This window comes from Rattus norvegicus, chromosome 5, assembly GCF_036323735.1.
Source record: "Rattus norvegicus strain BN/NHsdMcwi chromosome 5, GRCr8, whole genome shotgun sequence".
NCBI lineage: Eukaryota > Metazoa > Chordata > Mammalia > Rodentia > Muridae > Rattus > Rattus norvegicus.
Window position 1 is genome coordinate 154,189,878 of NC_086023.1, and position 16,868 is coordinate 154,206,745.

The window sequence follows — 16,868 nt, forward strand, 5'->3', positions numbered from 1 at the left end:
CATTTTGGGTGGCTCACAACCGTCTGTAATGCCAGCTCCAGGGAATCTGATGCCCTCTCCTGGTCTCCATGGGCATCTGCACTCGTGTCCACATACTCCAACACACACACACACAATATGCATGCACACATGCACACGTACACGCACACGTTGTGCTGGCTATATGATACAAACTATCAGTGGAGTCATATAGGAGTCCGAGGCTCCACAAAACCAACAAGAACCACCAATGACAATGGAGTGCCCGAGAGGGAGCTGGGCACAGGTTCTCCTCTCACTGCTCCTCCGGCAGGCAAGCGTCTCAGAGCTCTGCCCACAATAGACGCTCCATGTTTGGGAGCTGAGGATCTGGGCGACAAAGATGAATTATAGCAACAGCAGCTGTTACTCGCCGAGCCTTTATCTGAGCCTGACACTGTGCCAGACTCTTGGCATGTATTTATTTATTTTTTTACTTCTCCCTCGTCCTCTCAGGAGCTGTGAGACAGAACTGGAACTCTATAAAGCCCCTTCTTCTCTCTCCTTCTTCAGAAGATATTTATTATTTTTAATCATGTGTATCTGAATATGGTGAACATATCTGCATATGATAAGTGCACATGACTACAGGTGCCCGTGGAGGCCAGAAGAGGGCATCACATTCCCTGGAGCTGGATGGACAGATGGTCAAGCCACCTGATGTGGATGCTGGGAACCAAACCCCTGAATGCTTGGAAAAGCAGCAAAGTGCTCTAAACCGCTCTTAACTATAACTCCTGCATCAGGGAACTGATGCTCTCTTCTGGCCTCCTTGGGCACCTGCACCCATGTGCACATACCCATGCACGCATGCATGCACGCACCTAAAAATGAATCTTAAAAGACACATAGACATACAGACATAGATAAAAAGGCAGGCCAATCCTTGGGATCTCTCCAATCCCAAAGCTGATTCTGTTATATTTACGGGGCTGAGGATTGAACCCAGGGCCTTGTACATGCTAGGCAAATGCTCTACAATGGAGCCACAGATCCCCAGACCTCAAGGATGGCTATTGTTTTATAGGTATGAGTGTTTTTTGTTTGTTTGTTTGTTTGTTTTTGTTTATTTTTGCCTGCGTGTACGTTTGTGCACCACTTGCATGTAGTACCAGTGGAAGCCAGAAGAGGGCGCTGGATCCCCAGAACAGGAGTTAGAATTTGAGCTGCTTTGTGAGCACTGCAGAACCTGAACTGTTGGTAAAAGCAGCCACTGCTCTTAATCACTACCCTCCCTCACACACGGGTACGGGAAAGCATGCTCTCCAGTCTCAGGGATGGTTCTCTTGGTCGAGAATCTCACTCCTGCTGGCCCTGGCACAGGTTTCCCTGACCTGGTGGATGAGCCAAAATGGCCTCTCCTGTCTCCTGACTTGGAGGGAGGAAGATATGGCTTATCCCTGGAAACTAGTTAGTTTTCCTGAGAGATTAGACAAGAACAAGCGCAGTCCTCCTTCCTGTCTTTCCCTGTCACATGCACTCCTGCCATGGAACCCTCTACAACAGGGCCTTCAGCAGAACAGTTGACTGAGAAATGGCTAACCTTTCTTTACACATGATGCAGCCTTGGGTGTTTTGTGATAGCAGCAAACAGTTAGACTGATAACACTAGTTAACAAGAGTCCCTTCCTAGGGGCTCCAGACACATCTCATCCCTTCTTGCTTCTGAGGTCATGTCCTTACCCCTCAGGGCATTTCCACTTCCTCTTTAAGACCACATCAGATGCCACCTCCTCTGTGAAGCCTGCTGGGATTTCTCCAGAAGGAGCTGTGGCCCTCCTTAGGTATCACAGCTCTATCTCCACCATCAATCTATGACTCCAGCTTCTGGAACTTTCCTATCCTGGTTCACAGCCTCCAAACACCCAATGCCCACAGCTCCCTGAATCCTCTTTCCAGAACTCTCTGGTGCCTGGAGGTGTTCTACCCTCTCCCCCAAGGTAGACAGAGGCAATTCTGTCTGGTTCCAGCTCAATCCTCGGTACTGGTATACAGCAGGCAGTCAATAAATGCTGTCTTCTGATATTCACTTGTGAATCTTCTCATTTGGGGTCATGAGTATCTTTGAGGATTTGACAAAAGATGGAGTTCTTCCCAGGGTGCACACTCCCATATTCCATGTGCAAGAGTGGAGTTCACGGGCTGTGGTGAGCTCCGAGAATCTAATCCCAGGCTAGAAGCTCTTGCTCTGTGGGTTTGCTCTACCACACGTGTGAAGGTGACGTACAGCATACGCTTAATATTGACACTTGTTGCATACACACTCAGTGTAGATTTATTGGGTATAAACCTGTCCTATAAAGTTTCAGACCCAACCGTCTCTCTTCTAACGGATCCTGCCAGGAAAATGCTATTTGGCTGAACCTTAGAAGTTGCGAACATCCGACTGCGTCAGGCTTCCAAAAATAGTAACTTCATTTGGTCCAACGCAATCTTAACTCCCATTGAATGGAAGCCTGGCATAGGGAAGCAAATCCCAAGGAGATGCGGACACATCTAACGAACGGCAGCAGTGGGGTCGGACCCAGGCAGCCCTGGTTCCGTTTGGTGTCTACCAGGCTGTCTGTCAGTCCTCCAGACAGGTGTACAAAAACCTCATTGCCAGAAAAAAGCATCTCATAGGATAGACATTGCTGGCCCCAGCCTGGGTGAGGACATCCGGAGTTAGCAGTAACCCCGGGCTATGGTTGAAAGGCTTATGGCTATGAGAGCCACCGACCACCACCCTGAATCTAGATGGACCCCTCTGGAGGCAGGGGGGGGAACCAGGCATGCAGAGATCTGGGTTTGAATTTCGCCCCTGTGGCTTCTGGTGGTCACAAATAAACTACTTCAGGGGATTGAATCCCGGTTCAATAGCTGGGTGCTCTGTCACTCAAACTCTGTTCTCGTGTTTTGTTTTGTGGCCACAAAATGAGCATAAGAATGTCCCTCATTAGGGGGCTGTGGGGATTAAATGAGAGGGGTGTGTGTGTGTGTGTGTGTGTGTGTGTCTAAGTGTGAGCAGAATCCAGAGGACAACCTTGAGTGTCCTCCCTCAGGAACCATCAACCTTGTTTTTTTTTTTTTTTTGTTTTTTGTTTTTGTTTTTTGAGACAGAGTCCTTCACTGACCTGCAACAGGCAGATTCGCCTCTGCTGCTCTGGGGCCCCCAGAAATCCATCCGCCCCTCCCTCCTCAGTGCCCGGATCACAGTTGGGTGCCATCATGCTTTCGGTCTTTTTCTTTTTAAGCAGGTTCTGGAGATCAAAGCCGGTTTTCTTGTCTCACTACAAGCTTTTTAACCAAGTGATCCATTTCCTCAGCCCGGGAGAATTTTTAGGAAGGACTTAGCAGAGCATTTGGCAAACAGAAAGCAACACATGACTGTTGCCTAACCTAAAGAAGGCTTGCTTTGTACGAAATGTTACCATTATAAGGACACTGTTACTGTGCTAAGACCCATTGATTCATCTGAAGGATCCATCACTCTTTCTGTGGTCTCTAAGGATGTCAAGACTCAGAGAGGTTGGGGGCTGGAGAGATGGCTCAGTGGTTAAGAGGTTCCCGAGGTCCTGAGTTCAAATCCCAGCAACCACATGATGACTTACAACCATCTGTAATGAGATCTGATGCCCTCTTCTGGTGTGTCTGAAGACAGCTACAGTGTACTCATAGATAATAAATAAATAAAATATTAAAAAAAAGACTCAGAGAGGTTCATGACTGAGAAGTGGAAGTGTGTGTTGCTGACCCTGAGCCAGCCACACACATCTCTAGTCCTTTACTTTCTCCTCCGTTTGGCTATGTAGGTCTGTGGAGTGGACATGGGATGCCTGGATGTCTCCTGCATGGCTCTGAGAGGTTAGGGCAGGGAGCAAGAACTCAGGAGTAAAGAAAATTGATCTCTGAACAAATTCTGGGGTTAACTTTAAAAATAAACCTCGCCGGGCATGGTGGCACACACCTTTAGTCCCAGAACTCAGGAGGCAGAGGCAGGTGGATCTGTCTGAGTTTGAGGCCAGTCTGGTCTATGAAGCAAGTCGAGGACAGCCAGGGCTAGCTAGCTCCTTCCCAGTCCTGCTGTGTATTCTGGGTCCTGGACCATTACAGCGATTAAATGGTGCCCCGCACTAGCATGAAGGATGGTTCTGTTTCTGACTATGTGGGTTCACGTTACACATAGTATGTGTGTGGATACTTGAGCATGTATGTGCACGCACATGGGGAAGCCAGAGGTCAACCTCCAGAGCCATCGGACTTGTGTTTTTTTTCATTGACCTGAAGCTTGCTAAGCAGGCTGCACTGGCTGACCACGGAGTCCCTGAGAGCTCTAATATTCACCTCCCTAGCAGAGGGACAGCAAAGAGAGAAATCCAGCATTTCTCACATGGGAAACTGAACTGGGAATTGAACTCAGGACCTCAAGCTTGAGAGGCAAACACCTTACCCCCGGATTTGTCTCCCCAGCCCATGAAAACAGTTCCTTTTATCTTCTTATGAGTGTTTTGCCTGCTTGTATGGCTTATGCATCACTTACATGATGCCTGGTGCCCAAGAAGGTCAGACAAGGGCCATTGGGTCCCCTAGGACTGGAGTTACAGATGGTTGTGAGCTGCCATGTGGGTGCTGGGAATTAAACTTGGGTGCCCTGGGAGAGTAGCCAGTGCTCTTAACTTCTGAGCCACCCCTCTAGCCTCAACGACTCTTGACACTCGTGAGTGAGCACGTAAGTGGCACAGCGGGTACAGTGCTTGTCTAGCATGAACGGCATCCTGGGTACATAAACTGGGCACGGAGCACATGCCTGTAAACCCAAGAACTTGGGAAGCAGAGGCAGGAGGATGGATGGAGCCAGGGAAGGGTTTTCCGGGGACGTGGTGTGGCATGAGTGGGTCATCGTAGGATGTACACTTGGAACAGCAGGTGTAAAAGCTAAAATGTTAGAGGCAGCCTGGTACATCCAGGACCCACTCAGCCTTAGAGAGGGCAAGGAGAGATGGCTCAGAGCACTTGCTGTATTACACCAGGAGGACAGGAGTTCAGATCCCAGCACCCGGGTAACAGGACAGGCATCCCACAAACACCTGGGACTCCAGTTCCAAGGGATCTGATGTCCTCTGTGTACACAGGCAAGTGTACACCCCTCTCCGGCCACCAAATCCTCCATGGCACATATTCTCTCTCTCTCTCTCTCTCTCTCTCTCTCTCTCTCTCTCTCTCTCACACACACACACACACACACACACACACACACACACACACACACAATTTTAAACACAAATCTTGAAGAAGACGACGAGGAGGAGGAGGAAAAGGAGAAGGGAGAGGAGGGAGAGGAGGGGGCGCGGTGGCAGCAGCAGCAGCAACAACATCAGCAGCTGGAGGGGGGTCTCCGTGGACATAGTAGAGAAGGGCCCCAGGGTGCCAGCATGGCTAGGGTGTGTACGTACTGTGGCCGCTGGTGTAGTGCTGCAGCTTGTCCGTGTATTCTGAGTCGGCACGCTCAAACCCCCGTCTTCTGGAACAAGAGCAAAGGGCTGGAGCCACCTGAAGGCACCCAGGGAGGTGGGAGCCACAGTAGGCCATAGGGAGAGAGGGCGGGCAACCCCTTGAGGCCACTCCCTTGCTGGAGGTGATGGTGTCTAGGCCTGTCCTTTGTCTAGCCTTACCCCACTTGTCTTTCCCATTCCTCCCCTCGGCGAACCCAGGCTCATTCGTCCCCTGTCCCTTCTGTAGCCACGTCCCTTTTAAAGGAAAGAAACGAAGTCCTTAGATTCTAGTTGTGGCTTCTGGCTCCACTAACCTCGGTGGCACCGTCCACCTGAGCTTCCTCTGGTCCTTGGTTGGGAAGTACGTGTGAGGACTTTAAGCAGTAAGGGTCTTCGCATCAAGTCCCACAGCCATCAAGGATTGGCCCCACCCTCCTGCCTCGCTACGTCCACCGTGCCCCGCCCCTCCAGGCTAAGCTCCTCCCCTCTTGTAGGTTCGCCAGCCTCTACGCCTTCGCTAGTACAGAAGACTGGGAATGAATCATATCGTTCTTCACCCTCCCTACAGCTCTTAGCACCCTGCCATCATCTTTGCCTCTTGGTCTGGGATGGCCCTCACTGCTGAAGTGCCTCAGTGGGCAACCGTGCTCTCACCCTTCTCCGGAGAGCACCCGTTTCTCCTGTGTGAGTGAAAGAGGTATCCTAGACTACTGGAGCTCCTCCAAGTCCCCATCTGTTCCCAACTACTGCTGAACACAAGGCCCAGAAGCCGCCACCCACCTGTTACATACGATGGCAATGACGACCACGGCGATGACGAAGACTACGCCGGCAGCGGAGGAGCCGACGATGAGGGGCAGCTTTTCCTTGATGCTGGTCTGGTACTCGGCTGCAGAGAGAGTGCAGTGGTTATCTCAGCCTGGTTCCCCGGGGTGGTGGTAGTGGTGGGGCTGACCCTGTCTCTATCCTCCACCCCGATGGTCTCTGAGGTGACCCTAGGCGCCCTTCCTGCCTCTAGCCCCAGCAATTTCCTCACGCGGAGCAGGAAGTGAGATGTGAGCAGGAATAGGCCTATGGTTGGCTTCAACCCTCACCTCCTCATCTAAAAAGTGGGCACAGGGAACCCTTGTTGATGTGGTAATAAGCCAGAATGGCTGGGCAGGAGGGGGTGGGGTCCGGGGCAGGAATCCTGACCGTGCTAGGTAAGCAGTCTATCAACTGAGGTAATATTCCCAAGATGGGGAGCCTAGTAGATAGATCCCATCCCAAAGGATTGTGGGTAAATCTCTGACAATACTTGGCTGAACCCTCAGCCAGCTTGGACTGACATGACATTGTTTCTGTTTCCAGTGTGATTCACAGAGACCTCCACAACCCTGGAATATACTTCCTACAGTGGGCTCTCCTTACGCTCTCGGAGAAACCAAGCTTATGGAGGTCAGAATGGGCCTGAGGCTACCCAGTGAGGAAGAGGTCAAAGCCAGCATGTTAGCTCATCTGCCTGCCCTGAGGCCAGGACGTGAATGGCAGTGCACAGATGCACTTGGCATCGGCTGGGCCGAGGCCAGCTACATCAGCATCCTCCTCCGTGTTACAGAGAAGAGGAGCTTGTCAAGGGGTGAGGTCATCTTGGATTCTTAGAACCTGCACATGGCGAGGAATATAGCAGGGCCCTGGCACAGATTTGTTGAGTTGATAAAGGGGACTTGGGACAGTGCCCAGTCCCTGGTCAGTGCGCTCATCTGACATGGAGGGGCACACGGAAAGGCAAGCTGCTGGTGAGGAAAGGGCAGAGGGCAGAGGGCAGAGGGCAGAGGGTAGAGAGCAGAGGGAAGAGGGTAGAGGGCAGAGGAGGCAAGTGTTGGAACATAGGTACACATACAGGAAGACCGCTGCACTGGGACAGGAGTTTAGGATCTTCCCTAAATTCCTAAACCTGAGAGCCTCTGAAAGGTTCAATCAAATGAGACCTGAGGTCCATGCTCCATGGCCAGGGGCTAAGAAGGGATGCTGAAGTCTGGCCATAACACACCCCAGAATTATGGGCAAATCTCTGGTAATACTTGGCTCACGGTGGACACTTAGCTAGCTAGGACTCCCACTGTTACTGTGTCCAGTGTCACAGAGACCATCAGTCCTGGGATATGTTTCCTACCATGAGTGGCCTCTCGTTAGGTCTGGGAAATGTCCCAGAACTTGGTTGGCTAGTGACAGGCCCACTATTCTAAACATATGTGTCTTCAAACCAGTTCTAAGGTAGGTCCCTTAAGCTTAGAAGTATATGTGTTTGGTGTTGATGGTAATACTGTAATTTTCATCCCTTTTATGGACAAAAAGACAGGGCCAGAGGTTAGGGGGTGTGTTTTCCAGCTAGACAGTTAGGGCCAAGTTGGAAGTGGACTCCCATCTGCCTTGGTTCAGAAGTCACACCTCCCTGCAATATACTGCTCTTCAAGATTATTAAAGCAAAAGGTGCTCACAGACCAGATAATCCAAGCTTCGGAAACAAATATAGCACAGAGGCCCATTTCTTTGCCCAGGGTAGACATTACTAATCTATCCCAACACTTCCTCTTGCTTAGCTTAGATTGGCTTAGTCCCATTGTAACTTCCTGGAGTTGTAAATAGATACTATCTCAGTTAAGCACAGTAGGGAAAGAAAAAGATTTGGTAAGTATGGATCAACAAGTAGGGTGACCTCCGAAGAATACCAAAAGAGGAAGCAGCTTTGTGGGCCTTAGAGCAGGAGGCTCTATGGCTCACTGTGCAGTGTGTATTATGTATAATGGTGGGGGGGGGGAGGTGGCCTGCTTTCTGGTTGGGACAGGCTTCCTAGGACTGGGGTCCCCCATTTGTGCATCTATTGGCTCACTGGTTGGTGGGGGTGGGGCTTGGTGCTCTCCACTTACCTTCTGTCATGGTTTGGAAGTACATCTTGCCACTGTAACGCCCATAGCCTGCGACGGTGCGTGCCCGCACCTGGAAGACATAGATGGCGCCGGCTTTGAGGCCCTGCACAGTGACTGTGTTGGTGGGGCTTTTTATGGCTGTGGCGTTGTACTCACTGAGCTCCTGCTGGGAACAGAGAAGATGGTTAAAGAGTGCTACCTAGCAGGTCCTCTCCGGTGACAGACAGGCTACCCTATTCACTCCTGTGTCAAGTGACTCTAGAATGCTCCCCACGGAAGCAGGCATATTTTTTTCTGTCTTGGACCTGGACAGGTGACCTGCTCTGGACTTTGGAACATTCTAGTAGGCATGAGAGCGAGGTCTGGTGCAGACTTCACATGTGCCTGAAGATCTGGCCTGGCTGCTATGCTTGGGTCGAACCAGGTTCCAGAACATGACCTTGACCCAACTCTAAGCTGAAAAAATGGGGCTATTTAACTCACAATCTATGAGCAGGAAAGGTAGCCACCTCCTGTTGTACGCCATGGTGTTTGTTCGTGAGACTGCTTGTTTTGCGGCTTTATCTCCACAAGAGCTGACTAGCACATACATGTGGAGTGGAAGCTGTGCGTAGACTCTAAGTTTCTGAAAACAGCAGGAGAAGGAGCTCCGTCTCATCACTCAATCCTCAGCTGCCTCCGCCCTTGGACCTCTTTTGTCTGTTTTGAGACAGGGTCTCATGTGGCCCAGGCTAGCTTTGAACTTACTCTGTAGTTAAAAAAAAGACGGGCTTTCTGATCTTCCTACTTCTGCCTCTTGAGTTCAGGGATTATGGGCGTGTACCTCCATGCCCAATTTTACGGGGAGGGGGCTCTTTGCATTTTAGGCAGAGACAATGACATTCAAGTCCATACATTGGTTAGCAGCTGCTTTGGGGCTCAAAACTAGGCTCCACTTGGAGCCCCTTCTAGTGCCCAGGACTTTGGGTACATAATGTTCCCATCTTTGAGAGATGCAGACCACCATTCTGTCTTCCTGGGTGTTGCCCCAGGCAACCAGAGGACAAGAGGGGAAAGATCCAGCTGAGCAGTGGGACTACAGATGTGACAGGGCTAGACCTAAGCAGTGTATACTTAGACATCTGTCAGACACTCAACAAGCCTTCCCTGAGCATCTTCCTTATACTGAGCCTAGGCTGGGTGCTAGGGTCCCATAGGACACTGAAACCTAAGCTCTGGCCTCAGAGCCCCAACTAGAACAGCTACAACAGTTGTGGGGATCCAACCTCTCAAAGAGGGGGAAGCTGATGGACAGCTCAGGACCCTTTTCCAGTAAAGAGATACCCAACCAACCACACATGCAGGTTCAGTATACATTTCAGGTGCACAGAGTCTCCAAGCACATCCTCAGAGTGCGAGGGTAATGTCATCCTGAGCACTAATGTGAGCCTGCTTCAGCTCCTGCTCTGTTACTGTGACCTTAACTTCTCAGTGTCGCATAGCATAACAGGATCGTAAGGGCTGCCTAAGAGGGAAATTGCTGGGTCTGAAGTGCTCGCCAGGCAGGGGAAGTAGAGAATGTTGAGGAGAGAGACCTGACCTCACTGAGGATCCGCAGGAAAGTCAGAAAGCTCCCTGGATAGTGGGGGGAGGGGTGGGATCCAGACCGAAACCTTAAAGAACAAGCAGGAGCTACTGGGCAGAGAGAGAAGCAGGCGAAAGGCCAGGGGTAAAGAAGAGCTTGGGATACAAGGTTGGAGAGGACAGGCCTGGGAGTCCGGCATGATTCTTGTAGGGACGCCAGACAGGAAGCTACTTTTCCTGGGCCATGACACCTTTACTCTCTTTTGGGGATCCTCTGGATTCCCCAGCTGTGTGCATGCATGTGTGCGTCTGTGCGTGCGTGCGTGGGTGCTTGTGTGTGTGTTTCTCCTTGGAGTTCCAAGAACATCTCCTGAGACACCAGAGGGAGGCGATTTCTGCCACGCCCCTTGCATTGTGTGTCGTGACTGTCAGTGGAGTTGCATTTTATTTTCCTGTATCAAACATGGAATTTGCCCAGCATTGTGGAAGCCAGCTCCACCTCGGATTCCAGGGCCTCGTGATACACACCTGACAGAATCTCCTGCCCATTCCCAGCTACTGATTTCCCCGGCACATAAAGCAGGCTGCTCAGATAAACACACAGCTTCTATTTCATTCTCTTTTTTTTTTCTTGACATAAAGAGTTCCGTGCAGCTGAGGATGGCCTGGAACTCGCTCTGTAGCCAAGGATGACCCTGATCAGATAATCATCCTCCCTCTACCTCCTACATTCTGGGATTGCAGGCATGTATTATTATATCCAATATATTATATGCTGGAGGGGGAACTAGGGGCTTAGGCATACTAGACAAGCACTCTACTCACTGAGCTACATCCATGGCCCCAATAAGTATATTAAAAATATGTATTTGTGGGTGTGGAGGTCAGAGGTCAACAAGAGTGCTTTTTCTCTTCACTGTGTCTTTTCCTTTTTCTCTTTTCTTTTCTTTTCTTTTCTTTTCTTTTCTCTTCTGGAAACAGCCTCTCACTGGCCTGAGCAATTAGGCTAAGCTGGCTGGCCAGCACCTTCTCCACCTCACCAGTGCCTGAATTTTTTTTCTTTTTTTCGAACCCAGGGCCTTGTGCTTGCTAGGCAAGCGCTCTACCACTGAGCTAAATCCCCAACCCCAGCGCCTGAATTTTATGTGTGTTTTGCTGTGTCTAGTCTGTTTGTTTATTTGTTTGTTTTTTAACATGCACTGGTGATTGCACTCATGCTTTCACTACAAGCACTTTGCCAAAGGAACAGTCTCTCCAGTCCCGACTTTGTAACTTAACTAGAGCCTATTCTGTATTTGGGGCATACATTGAAATTTTCTTCATTCAAATTTAATCTGGGGTCCCATGCTTTATTCATGTCTGTGGATGGGGCTCAGGGCCTCAGGCATGCTAGGGGAATGCTCTATCACAGAGACATATGCCTCCTACTGTCTTTTATCGGGTGACCTGCATTTTCCTGGATACCAGGCTCTTGGCCAGGATCCCCAAGTCTCAAGTGTCCTTTCTTTTTCTGTCTGGCAGCTCCCTGCTCATCACCCAAAGTTTAGCACAAATGCTGACTCCGACGGGGACCTTTTGGGTATTCCAGCCAGGATTTGAAGGTGCAAAACCTCTTCTATTGTTCTAATGCATACATCCATCTTCTCTGAGGATAGAGGTTTCCTGGGGCAAGGGCCACACACTCAGCACACAGGTGCTCCTTAGTGACTCACAGGACCAAGCTAGGATGTAATTCCAAGATTGACCAGTAGGTGCCGCTGTGCAACACAATATCTGCTCCAGCACAAATGTTGGCGTCCACACTCTGGGCTGGTGCCACCCTGGGACACTTGGGGTTTGAGTTTCTATATATGAGGACACAAGCGGAAACCCTGGTGTCACAGGTGCCCTGGGGAAGCGAGGAGCCAATCCAAGCAGATCATTTCCCTAAAGCGAGGCACAGGATGGAGATAGGACCAGACGCTGTTTTAAATACCGAGTTTCTCTACCACTGAGTTGCAGTGTGTCCTAAGGATGGCCCCTTCCACTTTCTTGTGGCTAAATGTGCCATCCCAGAAAACAGAGCAATAAATGCCAAAGCGAAAGCCTCAGAATTCAATCAGGCAGTGCATGGCTCACTGGGATGCCAAGCAGACTGTATTGCTCTAGTGGTTTCTCTCTGGAGTACCATTGGGCTGGGCTTCACAGGGTCACAGAAGAAATGAAGGGATGCCTACCGGGGCCAATAGGAAGAGACAGAATCAGGCCCTAGCCTGCCTGCTTCTCCCTTCCCTCCTTCCCTCCTTCCCTCCTCCCTTCCTTCCTTCCTTCCTTCCTTCCTTCCTTCCTCTCTCTTTCTATTTCTCCTTCCTTTTAATTTTGTTGAGCCCGACTCACAGAGCCCAGGTTGGCTTCACTGTATAACTGAGAATGTGGCCTTGAACTCTAGATCGCTCTGCCTCCAGAGTGCCGGGATTTCAGGTGGGCACTACCAAGGCTGGTTTGTAGCCTTGACCCTCTCATCTTCAAAGGAAGGTAATGGCTGTGGGCGCCACCCCACGTGATCTGGAAGATTCCATCGAACTGTGTGCTAGAGATTTTAGCACACAAATGCTGTCACTATGCACGGTGACTCCATAGATACCAGCTCTCATGGTCATTGTCATGGTTAGAGAGAGTAGTCTTTGCTGTTGTTCAAAGACAGGAGAAGGACGACTGAGGTGAGCGGGTGCTCAGGCTTCTCTGCTCAGGTTTTACCAAACAGAGCTGGACTCTGCAGTTCACGCTATCTCCAGTCCTTGTCCCTGTCTGAAACGCTTGCCTCTCTCAGCTGCTGGCTGGACATTTCCGTGGAACTGACATTGACACAGATGTCAGGGTGCCTGCAGAGCCCGGTGTCTCTGCTCCCAGCTGTGGAGAACATGAATCCATGGGCTCTGGGAAGCTGATAAAGGAGGCCACCTCTCCAGGGACCCTGGATGGATGGGAATGGCCAGTCTGCTTCGAGCCTGCTGCCATTTATCCAGCGGCCTCAGGCAGTGGCTGTCAGTTCAAGCACAGGGAAGGTAGGTCCCGGTCATCTGGGGAAAGCCAAGGAGACCTGAGAGCTACTGCCATTCCTAAAGGGTCTTTCTGGAGAAGCAAGAGAGGAGGAGAGAAGGTGGGAGTGGCCCTGTGGTGGAGAAGGACCACTGTCTGTTCTAGAAATTTCTGAAACATACCAGAAAGGGATAAATTGTGGGTACAGGGCAGATCTTAGATGCCAGTAAGAGGCAATCATGGTGTGCCAGATAGACATCTTATCATTGCAACCTGGCCGACCTTCTCAGGTGACTCTGGAAGGCTGAGGCATCAGAACGGAAGTTGATCTTGGTTCCCTGACAGTTACTGGTTACTTGGTTCCCATCAGTTACTGGTTCTCTCTCTCTCCTTGGGTTCTTAATGACCGTAGGCTGCAGCCTCTGCTTCCACTGGCCCTTGGCACATGTTTCAGGTATATCCTCATCCTGCTTGGCAAGCGCTTTGCTACTCTTGTAAGTCCCCTGCCTCTGGAACCAGTGCCATCCCCAGGGTCATCCTGCCATGTCCTAGGGGTCCTGGGCATCAACCCTGTCATCTCTCATTACCTCTGCTGCTGACCTTCCCCCAACTCAAGCACCCTGTCATTTCTCACTCCCATGTGTCTCTGGGCTCCCCCTCCCCCCGAGTCTACTTTCTAGTACGCTGCATGGATCTTTAACACAACTGGAGTCAGATCCCAGCATTCCAGAACCTTCTATCAGACCCTAAATCAAATCCAGACTCACCAGGCCTGGAAGGCAGGACACACCCCAGCCAGCCTCCCTCTCCAACTGCTCCCCTGTGGCGCGCTCACTCTCTCCTGCGTGTTGTTCTTATTGAGATCCAAGATCATTTCTCTGTTCTTCAAATGCGGCTGCTCAGCTCTGCCCCAGGGCCTTTGAGTCTGCTGCGCCTGCTGCTTGAATGGCTGCCTTCACCACACACCCCTCTGTAAACTTCTCACAGCTTTCAAACCTCAGCTCAGATGTCCCGGTTACAGGGCTCCCCCTCTCACCCCTGCCACGGGGGCAGCTTAGTTACCTCCCACCCCCTAGTCCTTAGTCGGCCCTTCTGTGGTGAGTACCTCACATGGCTGTTAGTGTCTGAGCCTTTGTTCTTCCCGGATGGCAAAGTCCTCTGCAGCCAGCATCAGCTGGTGGCAGTGGAAGTCATATGGCCCAGTGGCTGTCCTTTGATGGCATATACACTCAGACTCCGAGCAGAAGGGCTAACTGAACAGGGGCCCGGTCCTAGCTACACGTCACTGGTCATCTCCAAAATAACCGAGGGAGAAAGCTGGGAGGCAGGAGCACCAGAGAACGTGAGAAAGAAAGATCTAGGGTGGATCCTTTCTCAGACACCCAGCATAGAGTGCTGACAGGTCCTGCGTCTTTCTGGGCCTCAGTATCTCCTCCCCTCAGTGCCTGGGAGTACCATTCCAAGGATGGTTGTGGTGATGGTGTGCTGTCCCCTGCACACATTGGGGACTGTGAGAAGTGGACCAGGTGGCCGCTTAGCTATTGTGGAGCCAGCCGGTCCCAAGGAAAGCAGAGCGGTGCCACCCCAGCTGACACTTCTGTCAGGCTCCCCGGCCTGGCTGTTGCAGTAGGAAATGGGTCGCAGTCAGGACCACAAAGGGATTCCTCATTTCCGCTCTGATCTTTGGGGAAAAATACTTTCAGTTTCATTTAATCTCAAAGCTTCTTAATTAGTTTTTTTCCCCCTTTTCGTTCTTTTGTTAAAAAAAAAATAAATCAATTGCTAAACTGTCCTTGCTGGAGAGAGCAGAGACACTGTCCATGCCAGTCAAATGCTTCTCGGTTCAGCTACCCAGCCTGGCAGCCCCTTCAAAGCCTTTCAGGGCCCAGGGGCTGCTTTTTCCAGGAGAAACACTCAGTAGCCACTCCCTCGACGGACCTGACAAGCACTTATGGAGCGCCTACTGTGTACCAGGTGCTGGGACACAGCAGCGCTAACCTCTCACTCTTGGCTGGGTGCCATCAGCAGAGCCAAGAGAGGGATCAGCGTTGACCATGGTCTTGGCAGTATGGGAAGGCTTTTTGGAGAAAGCCAGGACATTCGTGCTGAAATACTCAAGTATGAACTGGGGCTGGCCAGGGTGGTGAGGGGCAGGAAGTGACTGGCCCAAGCAGCCTGCCTGCCTCTGGTTCTTGTTTCATTCATAGGCTCTATCCCTCACTCTCTGTCCCATCCACACAATACTCTCATTCATCATTCACACTCTGGGGAGACCAGGGCCCCCGCTGCCAGTGTGCAGCCTTTCCAGAGAGGAGGCAGAGTCTGGAGGAAGATGTTCGCCGCTGGCGGTGGTGGTGGTGGTGGTGGCAGTGGCGGTGTTTCGTGGTACCCTGAAGATGCTGACAGGCAGGGATAAGAGACCAGGGTGGGAAGAGTGTGATGGGGAAGTCAAAAGCTGGGGGTTGGGGTAGGAGTCAGGGGGTGCAGGCCTCTCTGGGAAAGACAGCTGGTTGATGTAACTGGGCACAACAGTGATGGGGGTGGGGGAAGGATCCTCCATTCCTTCATTCAACTCATCTACAAGCTATCTTTAGGCTTCACCTCAGAGCTCTGGGGAGAAGGTGATGATCAGAGAGAGAGGTGGCCCCTGACAGCCTGCAACACAGGACGCCGGGATACACGGAAAAAGCCCAAGATTAGGAGCACTTGAATGAAGCCGGGTTCGTAGGTGACAAATAGATCTCATCTAACCCAGAGGCTGATGGGGTGCTAGGACTAAGTGGGGTCTCAGAGAGGGGGCTTCCACAGGCCTAGCTGTCACAGTCTCCAGCTGTCTTCTGTGAGCCCCAACAGCATGACCGCCCTATCCATTTCCTGCTCACTGTGGGCTCACCCCCAACAAAGGGCTTCCTACCAATCATTTGCTGGCACTTAGTTTGAACAGAAGCTCTACGGCACCTTTCTCTGGGGTCCTTGTGGTCTCTATGGGTAGAAGGAAGAGGAATTCCAAGTCCAAGGTCCAGGTTACAGGGCCTGTGGTGTTTATCGCTACGGGAGGCCAACTGTTAATGTTCACTCTTAGAGCCTTGTACTATGTGGAGCTCACGTTCTTAGGTCCCATGTGGTATTGGCCTGAAATGCTAGCCCACCTTTTAGGAGGCAGGGCAGGAGAGCAGGGAAGCCCACACATTCACTTCTGCAGGGGACCAGGGACATGCCTGGTGCTGGTGTCTGCCCTGTCTTCCTCCTCCTGGAGTGGCAGTCTCCTCTGCCATCCACCCAGGTGGAGATGGAGACCCACAGGGGAACGTTCTATAGCCTGTTCATCTTACATGCGTGGCTCCCAGCCACAGGTCTCTGAATGGGGTCCGTTCTAAAAGATCAGAGAAAGATCCCTCACTGCAGTCGGAGGTGCCTAGGTGGAGAGGGGCCACAGCAGACTCAGAGGGCCTTAGAGGAAGTCTGGCTTTCTTCCCTCGGCCTATAGGAAGAGCCCTTTCATTCACTGTCCCCTCACTGTGGACTCCCCTCAGCTGTGGGCTTCCTGCTAGTCACCGACACCTTAGTTGGAACAGAAGTCCATCTTTCCCAGAGGCGCCCACCCCACGTGAGTGTAGGCGCTTTCAACAGGTGAAGACCAGTTATAAATGCTAAGCGCAGTTTTGTTTTGTTTTGAAAAAACAGTTTATCTCAAACTCAGGCCTCTGGAAGTCAAGGCTGAAGGGGTCTTGATATTAATTAACAGGTTTGAATGTGGCATATCATTCAGACAGGAAGCTGATCCCCTGGACCAGAACACTGAGACTCAGAGAGGGTAAGGCACCTGCCCAAGATCTTACAGCAGGGCTGGTAGAGCCAGTGGAGAGCCCAGCAGACTGACCCTGAGGCT

At 51.2% G+C, this 16,868-nt stretch overlaps 1 protein-coding gene across 6 annotated transcripts in view; it reads right to left on the reverse strand.

The window, feature by feature from the left end:
• The window catches only part of Ephb2 (Eph receptor B2), a 181,395-nt gene that overhangs the window by 10,813 nt on the left and 153,714 nt on the right, over positions 1–16,868 (reverse strand). For 2 of the 6 annotated variants that reach the window (XR_010066401.1, XM_039110055.2), the window contains exons 7-9: positions 8,399–8,564; positions 6,270–6,378; positions 5,451–5,518 (exon numbers count right to left, since the gene is read on the reverse strand). Coding sequence is in view for 5 of the 6 variants with exons in the window: in XM_039110055.2 (XP_038965983.1) it covers positions 5,451–5,518; positions 6,270–6,378; positions 8,399–8,564 (343 nt within the window). In the remaining variant the exon portion in view is untranslated. 6 annotated transcript variants of the gene reach the window in all.